We start from the raw sequence: 13,224 nt of genomic DNA on the forward strand, positions 1-13,224 counted from the left end.
TCTCTTCCTAATACCATATAAATCTTTTTTTTTTTTCAGTTACCATTCAGGATATTTCATTCTGATCTTCAGGTTTATTTGAATCTTTTTTTTTTCTTTAACAAATTGCATTCTTTTGGTTTTTTGGAGAAAGTCCTATAAAATTTCTCAGCATAAATAGGTTCTTTATGTGAGAAAATGTCATACAAGGGGAGTTTTTTTCCCCCAGGGGATCCCATTATAGTGAGAGCCATCTTTCTTATAGGATTTGTGCAGTCTCACTTTCATTCTCTATAGTAATAAAGATTTCATTACTTTTCACATTTCATCTCATGTGCTTGCATTTCTGATGAATTCATGTCATTGCCCAGCCCATCTTTTCCAACTTTTCACTTTGCCTCAAATAGCTGCTAAGAGCCTTGCAAATTGTTGAGGTTTCCATAAATTATTTTAGTCCTTAACGTGAGGATTAAAGGGAGAGAAAGATAGAAAGAGAGACAGACAGGCACAAACACACACAGTAGAGCTTATTGGACTTTTAGGGACTTTGGGGTGAGATTCAAATCTCAGAATCAGATCTTCATATCTTAAGAGAGCTTGGAATTCAGCCTCATTCTGTTACTGAGATTCACAGTGAAGTGACTTTCTCAATGTCACCCAGATAGTAAATGGAAGAGCCTAACCTAGAATTCAGGTCTTGAACTTCAGTGTGATGATGGGGCCAGCACTGGATTTGGAGTCATTTGTGGTACACATTGACTTTGGAATCAGTCAATCTGAGTTAGAATCCTGACTCTGCCACTCATTACCTGTGTGAATTTGGGAAAGTCACTTCACTTATTCGCTTATTTTAGCCTCACTTTCCTTACTTATAAAATGAAGGGATCAACATAGATGATCTTTAAGTTTCCTTCCAGTTCTACAGCTATGATCCTGTGATCTTGATTTCAGTTCTAGCTCAGCTGTTTACTACCTGTGTGACCTGGGGTAACTTAATTGCTCTCTCTCAGCCTCAGATTTCCTAATTGTGAAATTAGAGGGCTAAACATTCTTTAAAGCCCCTTCTAGCTCCAACACTTGTGTTGTCATGACTTCTAGTTCAGGGCTCTTTTTAATCATGTCATGTTGCCTTAGTGGTCACCAGTATTCTTTCTTGACTTCACTGAGAGCTGCACTGAGAGTTAATACCAGTTGGACTGCCTTAAACAAGCTGAACCTAATATGTCCCCAAGAAGCAGTAGCTGCCCCAGGGCTCTTAAGTGTTGGTTTGCAGATCTGCAGGTACTTAAGAGAGCACCCTTACTACGTTTAGCTACACAACATCTCTTGCATTGATTCCCTTCAGTCATACAACCACCAGCCTAGTTCTAGACCTAGTTTCTGGGCAATTGTACCAGCCTCCCAGTTAGTCCCCCTGTCTCCACTCTCTTCCCTCTCTGCTTCAATCTTTACATGCTTGCCAAATTCAAATACCTAAAGCACAGGTATTGCCATGACATTCCCCTAATGAAAAATCTTCAGCAGCTCCCTATTGCTTCTACCATAAAATATAGATACCTCTATTTGTCATTTAAAGACCTTTACAACGTAGCTCCAACCTGTCCTTCTAGATTGATTTCCCATTATGTTCCATTCCAAGCTAATGGCCCACTTGCCAGGCTGTCTTCCTGCCCTGGAAGGTTCTCCTTTGTGTTCCCCATCATCTTTGCCACCTCTTGGAATCTCTAGCTCTCCTCAAGATCTAATTAGAGTATTACTTCTTGTCCAAATCCTGTTTTGATTCTTCTAGGTGTTATTACCAACAAATGCATATTTGTTTTATATATATATATATATATGCATATATCTATATATATTTTGAAGTTCATTATCCAAATATAGTGTATTCCCCCTATTCAAATATGTTCTACAATAAAATGTAAGTTCCTTGAGGGTAGGAACTTCTTAATTTTGGTTTTTGCAACCTCCCCACCTCTTTCTAGCTCAGTGCCTTGCATATGTAGGTACTTAAAAAATGCTTATCATATTGGAACAAATTAGAGGTTGGGAGGAAAAGACCTTAAAAGTCATTGAAATAAATAAATCATTGAAGAGTAACCAGGTGTGGAGCTAGAGCATGTTGGAAATTGATGGAAAGTAAGTTGATGCGAAAATAGGATTTCACTCCCAAAATGTAGATTGAATATATGTACACATCTGCTAAATAAAGTGATGTCCATTTGCATAGCATATACCTGGCATTACTTACAGAACCATAGCTACAGCATGTCACCTTGTATAATACAAAGAAAGGGCCCTTTTCCCTAGAAACATTGATTTGCATTAATGTAGTGCATTATACGCTTGAGGATAAAGTGAGATAATAGACATAAAAGCATTTAGGAAAATTAAAGGCATCATTCAAATTGACAGACAGATGGGTATAATGGAAAGAAATATCTGGAGATGGCATCCAGTTCAAATCTTCCATTTGCTGCTTATTGCTTATGTTACCTTGGCTCTTGGGTAACTAGCTTTCTAAGAAATTAGAGTACTAAATGTACGTAATGAAGGAAAGGAACCAAGCTCCTACTATGTGCTGTGTGGACACTAGCTTTTTTTTCTTACAAATATTATCTCTTTTGATCCTCATAACAACCCTGACATGTAGGTGCTATAATTATCCCTATTTTATAGTTGAGGAAACTGAGGCAGACAGAGCTTAAGTGACTTGCCCAGGGTCATATAGCTAGTAAGTGTCTGGGGCTGGATTTGAGCTAAGGTCTACCTGATTCTAAACCTAGTGTTCTATCCATAGTGTCACCAACTGTCTCTGTTGACTAATGACAGCTAACTAAAGGGAAATTCAAACAAACAAATTGTTTTCCAAATTGATAAACAAAGGTACATGCCGTTAACTCTAGTGGAAGGTTCATTTTTGAAATTATAAATGAGAATTTTCCCTCTAAATTAGCTAGGTAATGTATATGCTTTTACCATGGTAATTTTGTTTTGTTTTGTTTTTATACTGTGTCCTAATTTTTAACTTCTGCTTGATTTTTGTGGATGAATTGTAAAATCATGGAACCTTAGTAGTGGAATGCAGAGTGGATGTCACAGAGCTTGAAAGACTCTTAAAGTGAACAACTAAGAATGTTAAGAATGGAAGAGACCCTAAGGACATCTAGTCCAAGGGCCTCATTTATCAGAAAGGTCATGGAGGCACAGAGTAAGGAACACAGCAGCAGCCCTCAGACTAGAACTGGGGCCCCTGACTCCTAGTCCAGGGCTCTTTACTCACATGATGCAGCTTCCTTTGAGCTGTTTGCTAGTTTTGCTTATTCCTTAAATTTGGGCCCTAGTTCAGGCCCAAATTACATTGAACTTTTAATTGGTTACCCTGCTTCCTGTCTCTTCTTTCTTCCATCCCTCTTCCACACACCTGCTAAATTTATATTCCCAAAACGTATTTGACCCTGTCCTTGCCCTTCTCAAAAATCTGTGGCTCCTATTGCCTCTGGGATAAAAAGCAAACTTTGCTGTTTAGGATTTGGGGGATTTAAAGTCCTTCATAACCTGCCCCCAAACTCCTTCTTGTAATTGTACTGGACTTTACTCACTTTACCATCCATGCATCCCTGTCTGGTTGTTCCATCATGATTGGCATGTTCTCATGTCTCACCTTGGCTTCCTAGAATAGATTCTTAGCTTTCTTCAGAGCTCATTTTCCATGCTACCTCCTCCATGAACCCTTTCCTAATTCCTCACTTGCCCTCCACAGTTGCCTTGTATTTACTTTGTCTATATTAGGTTTATACTTGTCTGAGTACATTTAGTTTTCCTAGTGAGAAAGTAATTTCTTTGAGATCAGAGTCTGTGTTATTTTTTCTCAGTATCTCTTGCACCAAGCCCAAGGGACATGCTTGAGAAATGCTTGTTGATGGACTGTTCGATTGATATTCTGCCCCCTCTCATGCATTTATCAGCTCCTCCTAAGTGATAACCCATCTCCCCTCTCCTTGCCTTTGCCCTGGTTACTCTCCACATTTGGAGTACAGTCCCTGCTCATTTGTGCCTTGTAGGATCCCTAGGTCAAAGAGCAGTTTGGGTGCCCCCTTCAACACAGCACCCTCCTGATCTCCCCAGCCCTTAGTGTCTGTCACTAACTTGTAGTCATGTTAGATTATTTTGAAACTATCCCTCAGTAGAATATAAGCCCCTTGAGGGTCAGGGACTGTTTTGTTTTATTTCTTTGTAAACCCAGTACAATGCCTCTTAGAGAGTAAGAATTTATTCAATGTGCATTGAACTGAGCTGGACAATCTTCCTGTACGTTTTGTATCATGGGCAATTTCTTACCCACTTCAGCAAACATAAATTTGCCTGTTTCACCAAATCGATAAAATGGGCAGAATGTCATGGTGGAAAAAGCAGAAGATTTAGAGTTATGAAACTTGGATCGGAATGACAGCCCTGCTCCTTACGAGCTGTGTGATCATTAGCCTCAGTTTCCTCATCTGTAAAATGGGGATAATAATACCTGGAGGGAGAAGCAGCTTGGTGTGGTGGGTAGGTAGGTAGTCATCCTTAGAATCAAAAGGACTTGGGACACATACTAGCTACGAACATAGGCAAATCACGTAACTTCTCAGTGTCCTCACACATTGATCTAACCCTGTTTGTACCAGATGAGTTGCTGATCTTCAGTGGTTGAAAAGGGAATTTCCCCTCCAGTCCTTGATGAGATCACAGGGCTAGACTTCTATCCTTGCCTTTCCTTCTCCCACCTCCCATACCTGGAGTACTGACCTCACTGGGTTATTGTGAGGTTTAAATGAAATGCTGTATGTACAGTGGTTTGCAAACCTTGAAGCATGACATAAATATCAGTTATTATTGTCAATGTTATTTAATGATTTTTAAACTTCAGTTTCCTCATCTATAAATTGGGGGTAATAATACTTGTACTAACTGCCACACAGTGATGTTTTTAAACCTTAATCCCCTCTACAAATGTGAGTTATTGATATTATTGTAGATAACTTTTGGAAATGAGTGCCCAGCAAACCAAGGAACACTTGATTACGAGCACTAGGTTGGGGATGGGGTGATCAAGGATACAAATACATTTAGCCTTCAGATCCCTCTCCTTCTGCCTTCTTAATTTAGACACATGAAGCTAGTTCCTCTCTCAGGCTACATGTCCTGGGAAAGAAGGTGAGTTCAGGAAAATGCAGGCTGATTTTCTGTGAAATGAAAGAGGTGCCTCGATGTCACTGCAAAGGGGCACTACTTTTGTTTTTGTTTTTTCATTCTTGTCACCATATAGAATACAAGGATGCCCTACAAAATTATCACAGGGACTGGAGCTCAGAATTGGTGGCAGGTGGGTATCCCCAGACCCCCCAAATATTTGTATATGAATGTCTGTCTATGTAGATGTTACTTAAGTGTACAAGAATATTCGTGAATTATTTCATGGGAACTCATAATCATCTGAGGCTCAGTTGAAAGAACTAGAGATATTCAGATATTCAGCATGGAGACATGAAGATCTATGAGGGATACTATCTTCAAGTGCTTGAAAGGTTGTCAGGTCAATGAGGGATTAGCCCTAACTCTGTGGTCCCAGAAGGCAGAATGTGGGTCATTTGGTGAAATTTAAAGAGGCAGATTCCGGCTCACTATGAGGGAGAAGCTCCTGACAGCTAGGAAACAGTAGAATCATTTGAAATGAGATAGCTCATGAAATAGTGAATTCCCCATCACTGGAAGTGCTTTAAGTAGAGGCCAGATGACCACTGATTTGGAATGTTAGACTTATAAAACATCAGAGGTAGAAAGGACTTTAGAGTTCATCCAGTCTAGCTCCTTCATTTCTCAGGTGAGGAATCTAAAACTCCCAGAGCTTGTCCCATGTCAGGGTGTAGGGAAGCTTCCTGACCCCTGAAAGTCCCTTCCAATGCTAGGATTACATAATTTGAGGCTCTAATTTTGACAGTAATTTTAGTTAGAAAGATGAAAAGATGCCTGCTTATTTAGGCCAGAGAAAATAGAAGTGAGGGAGAAAAGAAAATGCTTCAGCTACGTGGAAGAACTTGTGTTGTATGAAAACATTGAAATGCTAAAATAAATGAGCAGAAGAGCACAGGATATTTCTCTCCCCCCACCCCCACCTTGAGTACTAAATGCTTTCCATTATAGGACAGTGTAAATATGTCCCTGCTGGTACCCTCAATGATAGGAGGTGTGTCAGCCCCTAAAGATGATAGCTAAACTAAGTGGGAAGCAAAGTTACTCTTGCAGAAGATAGACTAATGTTCTGGAATTTGGCAGTTTAGTTCCTAATATGTATGTTCTTTAATTTCACACTTTAAAGGAATTCAATTTCATGTGACTATAAAAGTTTTGAAAAGTGAACTTGAAACAGTATATTTAAACATTATGATATTAGTCTGTTGAATTTAGGTATATCTATAAATTTCTATTTCCCAGTTTATGTGAAATATGTGATTACTACTTATTCAAGTAGCAAGGTTGCCCATTCCTTGGATATGGTAAGTTCAGGTGTTCAGTATTATATGGTGGCATGTGTTCACCAGAAGGTGTGCATAAGCTTGCTGTGTAGGACATTTTGTGGAAGTCAGTTTATGCAATTCCACACAGTTTAATAAAGATTGAATTCAACTGGGAAACTAAAGCCTTCCAGCCCTTCCTGAATGCAGATAATGTATTAGATGAAAGGGTTCAAGGCTTTGTTCATTATAGTCAAACAATGTGAGTGTGTGAAATTACCATCTCTGTGTCTTGGTGAATTTTTGTTAAGATGCTATTTTCTCTTCAGTATAATTATAGGCTACATTTTCTTAAAAATCACTTGATAATGATTGGTCCTGCCTATTGAATGAACAAATGAAAGAGTTTTATGTGATAGTCTGTTGCTCTAAAGTACCTATAAATTCTCCAACTATGCTTCTGAACTGCTACAGGTCATACTCTGCGAAAGGCTGGAAGAAGCAGGTCCTGTTCACGGGAAAAAAAGGAGGTAAGGTGTTCACATGCTGGGAGTTTGGTGGGTTTTTAATTTATTATTAAATTTTTAATTTAATTATTAAATTAAATAAAATAATTAAAATTATTATTAAATTTTTAATTTAATTATTAAATTAAATAAAATAATTAAAATTATTATTAAATTTTTAATTTAATTATTAAATTAAATAAAATAATTAAAATTATTATTAAATTTTTAATTTAAAGGGTTTGGGGACACTTGATAGTGAAAGGGATCTTTGCCTGGATCTTTTGACATTTTCCTTCTGATGTAAAGTCTTTAATTCCAGATAAGTCAATGACTATTGACAGCTCTGATTTTAATAGGGTAGTTGCTAAAACCAAGAGATTGCTTCTTAGAATGTAACCATAGTATTCCATGTAGAGTGTTTCTTTTAAGTAAAGTAGCATACTTGGATCCAGGGATTGAAAAATATTTTAATTGACAAATTTTGTTTTAATTTAGGAAACATACTCACAAAAGCCACAATACACACTCTTCAGGCAGACAGCACAATGTAATTGTGACCCAAAATGCATGTTTACTGAAAAGAAAGGTTTTCTTCTCTAACTTTAACACATAGTGTCATCATGGTCCATTGTATTTAACCTGTTTTGTTGTGATTTGACATTGTCTTCATGTAAGCTGCTATTTGAAGCCCATAGATTGGACAACAATGGGTCCCTGCCCAAACTCCATTTAATGGCCATTTTCTGGACCCTCCTGGCTTAAAGTGATTATCAATAGTATAGTAGTAATAATAGTAGTATAATAGTAATAGTAATAATAATAGTAACTATTGCTCTTTCCCTCCCAGCTTGATTTAGTCATATTTTTTTTCTTTTGCTCATTAAAGGGGCCATTCCCTGATTACTTCTTAAAGAGGTCTATTCGCTGAATGGATATATCTCACTCAAAGTGAGACTGCTATAAGTCCTTAGCCTAAAAGGGCCAGGGTCTCACATTCCATCCTGGGCCATCTCCAGTCGTCCTGATGAATATCAGGCCACTGGACCCAGATGGCTCAGGAGAAGAAAGTGAGGTTGGAGACCTTGCACAGCCCTCCCTCTCTCAAGTCAAAGTCAACTGCAAGTCATGTCATCATCTTGATGTCACAATCCTCTTCAAGAATGAAGGACAAACACAACAGCAACAAAAGACTATGAAGTCTGTTAGGAGGACCCAGTCCAACCACAGATTGTGGGTCTACAGATTACAGTCACTCCCACATACAGAGTATTCTCTCTCTCTCCCACTCTCCACCTCTCTACACACACACACACACACACACACACACACACACACATACATATATACACACATACATAAATACATACACATACACATATACCGATTGATTGTTGTCTTTCATTCTCATAAGATGCTATGGTTGAGTCAGGGTTCAGTGTGTCCCACCGTGGCTGATCAGACCAATACAAGCTGCTGCAGGTCAGGCACAGATAGTGCATGTGAACATTGGGGTTGATTCTCTAAATTTGCACATCTTGTGTTTCTTTTGAGCTATTTCACTCCTGCTTAGCTCATAGAATACAGCACCTTCTCTGATGAGGGCACACCATGCTGAGTGGTCCTGTGGCAGTATCTCCCATGTCACACAATTCCAAAGTTCTTAAGAGAGATCTTGAGAGTGTCTTTGTATCGCTTCTTCTGACTACCGTGTGAACATTTGTCCTGTGTGAGTTTTCCGTAAAAGAATCTTTTTGGCAAGCATACGTTTTGCATTCAAACAACATAGCCAGCCTGTCAGACTCGTGCTCTCTGAAATAGAGTTTGAATGCTTGGCAGTTTAGTTAAAGAAAGGACCTCAGTGTCTGGTATCTCATCCTGCCTGGTGATCTTCAGAATCTTCCTAAGACAATTCAGATGGAAGCAGTTCAGTTTATTCAACAAGCAGCATTTTATAAAGTTCTTATAGATTACTACCTAGCATTTATAAGATCCTGTCCTAGCCCTAATTAAGAAAAAATTAATTGAAATTAAAAAATTAACAAAAGGGAAAAAGTAATAGAAAAACAAGCTTTCCCTTTCAGAGAGAAAGTCTCATCCTCTCCTAAGATCATTTAGGTACCTGGCATCTACAAGAAGCTCACAGAAACAGGAGAAGCAACTTGCATGAAAATTCTTTCCTAGATCCCTTCAGCACATGGGACAACTCATACCTTTCTCCATTGGACCCATTGCCAGTAAATAGAGAAATCCTGATAGGGGTCCAGACAAAATCTCTATGCAGCATATATAGCACCCTATGTTTCTCAAGTGGATCCTTTCAAAACCACAGGACTTTCTAAAATAAAATCTGATCTCTTCCAATTATAGGGCAGAATAACTTCTTTTTGAAAAACCTGTAAACTCAGATGAACTTTGCACATTTAGAATTCCAAAAAATGATTAAATGCTTATGTTTAATGGTAATATACAGAAACACTGATGATTTGTGTGGGTTTATTTTATATTCTGCAACTTTGCTGTAGTTGTTAATTGTTTTGATTAATTTTTTAATTGACTCTCTGGAGTTCTCTAAGTAAACCATCATATCATTTGCAAAAATGATATTTTTGTCTCTTCATTGCCTATGCTTATTCCTTCAATTTCTTTTTCTTATTTGGAATACATTGCTGTAATCTCCTTACTAGGAGTCTATTTAAAATTTTTCATCAGTATTCATTAGGGAAATTGGTCTGTAGTTGGTTTTTTCCTGTTTTTATTTTTCCTGACATAGGTAACAAGACCATATTTTTGTCATAGAAAGAATTTGGTAGAATTCCTTCATTTTTTTTTCAGACAGTTTATGTGGTTTTGAAATTAACTGTTCTTTAAATGTTAGAATTCTCTTGTAAATCCATTTGGTCCTAGATTTTTTTCCTTTGAAAGCTCATTTATTGCTTGTTCAGTTTCTTTTTTCTAAGATTGATATTTAAGTATTTTATTTCTTGATTTGCTCATCTGGGCAATTTATACTTTTGTAAATATTCATCTATTCCATTTAGATGTTAGTTTTATTGACATGTAGTTAGGCAAAATAGAATCTAACAATTGCTTTTACTTCTTCATTGGTTGTGAATTCACGTTTTTCATTTTTGTGACTGATAATTTGATTTTCTTTTTTAAGATCAAATTAGCCAGTGACATTTTATTAGTTTTTTTAGAGCTCCTAATTTTATTTATTTAGTTCATTGGGGTTTTTTTAATATATTTGAATTTTGTTAATCACTCTTTTGATTCTCAGGATTGCCATTTTTAATTAGGATTTTTTAATCTGTTGATTTTCTAGTTGTTGTTTTAGTTGCATGTTGAATTCATCAATCTACTCTTCATCTTTTTATTGATGTAAGCATTTGGGTGTGTAAATTTTCCCCTCAGTACTGCTTTGGCTTTATCCCACAAATTTTAGTATGCAATTTCATTGTTGTCATTGTCTTTGATGAAATTATTTGATTGTTTCTATGATTTGTTCTTTAACCCATTCTTTTTTAAAAAACATTTTATTTCCTCCTCTTACATGTTACAACAATTTTAACATTTTTTAAAAATTAAAACTTTGAGTTCCAAATTCTGTCCCTCCCTCTCTTTCCTTTCTTCTCCTTGAGACAGTATGTAGAATCTGATATAGGTTATACGTGTGCAGTCTTGTAAAAGCATTTCCATGTTAGTCTTTTTGTTCAAGAAAACAGAGAGACAGAGAAATACCCTGCTTCAGTCTGTATTTAGACAAGATCAATTCTTTCTCTGAAGGTGGATAGCATTTTTCATCATACGTCCTTTGAGATTGTTTTGTATCATTGTATTGATGAGAATAGCTAAGTCAGTGAATGTTATTCATCGTATAATATTGCTATTACTGTGTACAATGTTCTCCTGGTTCTGCTCATGTCATTTTGTATCAGTTCATGTGTGTCTTTCCAGTTTTTTTAAATCATTCTGTCATTTCTTATTCTATTACAATCATATACTATAACCTCCTCATTCTTTTGGATTAAGTTATTTAGTTTCCAAATAATTTGAATTTCTGTTTCAAAGGTCCTGTTTTGGTTGTAATTTTTATTACATTATGGTCAGAAAAAGATACATTTGATATTTCTACTTTTCTGCATTAGTTTGTGAAGTTTTTATTCCTCAATCCTTAGTTGATTTTTGTAAGAGTACCACACACAGGTATATTCCTTTCTATTCTCATTTGATATTATCTAAAAGTCTATCATATCTAACTTTTCTAAAATTCTATTCATCTCCTTAATTTCTCGTTTATTTTATGGTTAGATTCATCTAGGGCTGAGAGGGGTAAATTGAATTCTCCACTATTAGTTTTATTGTCTGTTTCTTCCTGTAATTCATTTAACTTTTCTTTTAAGAATTTAATGACTATGTCATTTAGTGTAAAAATGTTCAATACCGATATTAATTCATTATCTATAGTACCTTTTAGTAAAATGTATTTTACTTCTTTATTTCTTTTAATTAGCTCTATTTTTGCTTTTGTTTTTCTGAGATCATGATTACTATCCCTGTCTTTTTTATTTCTGCTAAAGTATAATAGATTTTATTCCATACCCTTACTTTAACTCTATGTGTATTTTTCTGTTTTCATTTGTTTGTCTTGTAAGCAACATATTGTTGGATTTTGGTTTCTGATCCATTCTGCTGTCTTCTTCCATTTCCTGGTTGAAAATTCATCTCTTTTGCTTTTACAATTATGATTGCTAACTGTGTATTTTCTCCATTACACTCTCATAGACTGTCTCCTCCTTCAACCTCTGTTTTGTTTCTGGCCCCTGCTTCACTTAGTCTATCCTCCCTTCCTCGTTTCTTTTAAACCCTTTCCTTCCTACTTCCCTGTGAGGCAGGATGAATTTCTGTACCAACTGTATGTGTATATGTTTTCTTCACTCCCTGAATCAATTTAAGTGTGTATATATCTATTCTTCCCTCCTTGAATCAGTTCAGTGAAAATGAAGTCCAGGTGTTGTTCACTCCCCATCACTGCCTCCTCCATTTTATAAACACTTCAATGCATTCCTCATTTATGTTAGACAATTTTCCTCATTCTTCTACTCCTTTCCTCCCTCTCCCAGTGCACTCTTCTTCCTCACCCTTCCATTCTTCTTTTGAGATCATTCACATAAAACAGAATCACCCTCATAGCCTTTATCTAATTAGGCTCCCTCTAAAACCTTTGGTGATGATAAAGTTCTGAGGGGTTACATGTATCATCTCTCCATGTAAGCATGTAAACAGTTAAGCCTTGTTTAGTCCCTTATGATTTCTCACTCATGTTTACTTTTTAATGCTTTTCTTAAGGCATATGTTTGAATATCAAATTTTCTATTCAGCTCTCATATTTTCATTAGGAATGCTTGAAAGTCCTTTATTTCATTAGATGTAATTTTTTCAAGAGGTGACTAATGGATTCTTCCAATTCCTCCTATATTTCAATGAAGACCTTTCTATAACTTAAAATACTTATGATTTTGTTTTGTAACTCATACGGTTGATTATGTGAATTATTTTCCCAGTTCTTAACCATCCTTGCATCTCTGTATGAATTTAGATGTCATTATGAATTTTCTTATGTATTGATGAAGTCTCTTTACTGTATTTTATTTAATATTTTTGCATCTATATTCATTAATGACATTGATCTAAATGAACAAAACAGGCTAAATTCTCATTCTTTGTTTTACACTTCACTGATTGAGTTATTAGGACCACATTTACCTCATAGTAGTTTGGTAGAGTCCATTCTTTCTCTGAATTTGGAAAAAAATTTCTGTAGCTCAGCATTATTTGTGCTTTAGATCAGAACTGTCAAACATTCATTGCTGAGGCAACACTTTAGTGCCTCAGAACCAGATTAAAATGTAATTGGGCAAAGTGGTGGAATAGAAGAAACTCTATAGCTGAGCTCTCCCAACATTCCTCTCCAAAAAACTGTACAATAATGCTTCACATTGAATTCTGGAGTAGCAGAACCAAAAAAAGTTTGCAGTGAGACTTTTTTCCAGCCTACAGCAACTTAGGAGCTTGAAATAACAGGTTTGTTGCACTGGGGTGTCAGAGTGCGTGCAGCAGTAACGTGAGCTGTGGGTTTTGGAGGCAGTGACAACAGAAAACAGCTTAAGGAGCTCTCAAACCAGAGACAGTAAGGGGATTAGGCAACTGCTCAGAAAGATATTACAGAGGATTCCTGTGCTAGC

The 13,224-nt window shown here is 36.4% G+C and overlaps 1 protein-coding gene across 3 annotated transcripts in view; it reads left to right on the top strand.

The window, feature by feature from the left end:
• Nucleotides 1-13,224, top strand: part of KATNIP (katanin interacting protein) — a 213,207-nt gene that overhangs the window by 8,366 nt on the left and 191,617 nt on the right. For 2 of the 3 annotated variants that reach the window (XM_072598101.1, XM_072598109.1), the window contains exons 2-3: nt 5,288-5,344; nt 6,948-7,003. In XM_072598101.1, coding sequence (XP_072454202.1) covers nt 5,288-5,344; nt 6,948-7,003 — 113 coding nt within the window. The remainder of the gene's footprint in view (nt 1-5,287; nt 5,345-6,947; nt 7,004-13,224) is intronic. The other variant, XM_072598116.1, reaches the window with a different exon arrangement.

The sequence above is a fragment of the Notamacropus eugenii genome, chromosome 1 (assembly GCF_028372415.1).
Source record: "Notamacropus eugenii isolate mMacEug1 chromosome 1, mMacEug1.pri_v2, whole genome shotgun sequence".
Taxonomy (NCBI): domain Eukaryota; kingdom Metazoa; phylum Chordata; class Mammalia; order Diprotodontia; family Macropodidae; genus Notamacropus; species Notamacropus eugenii.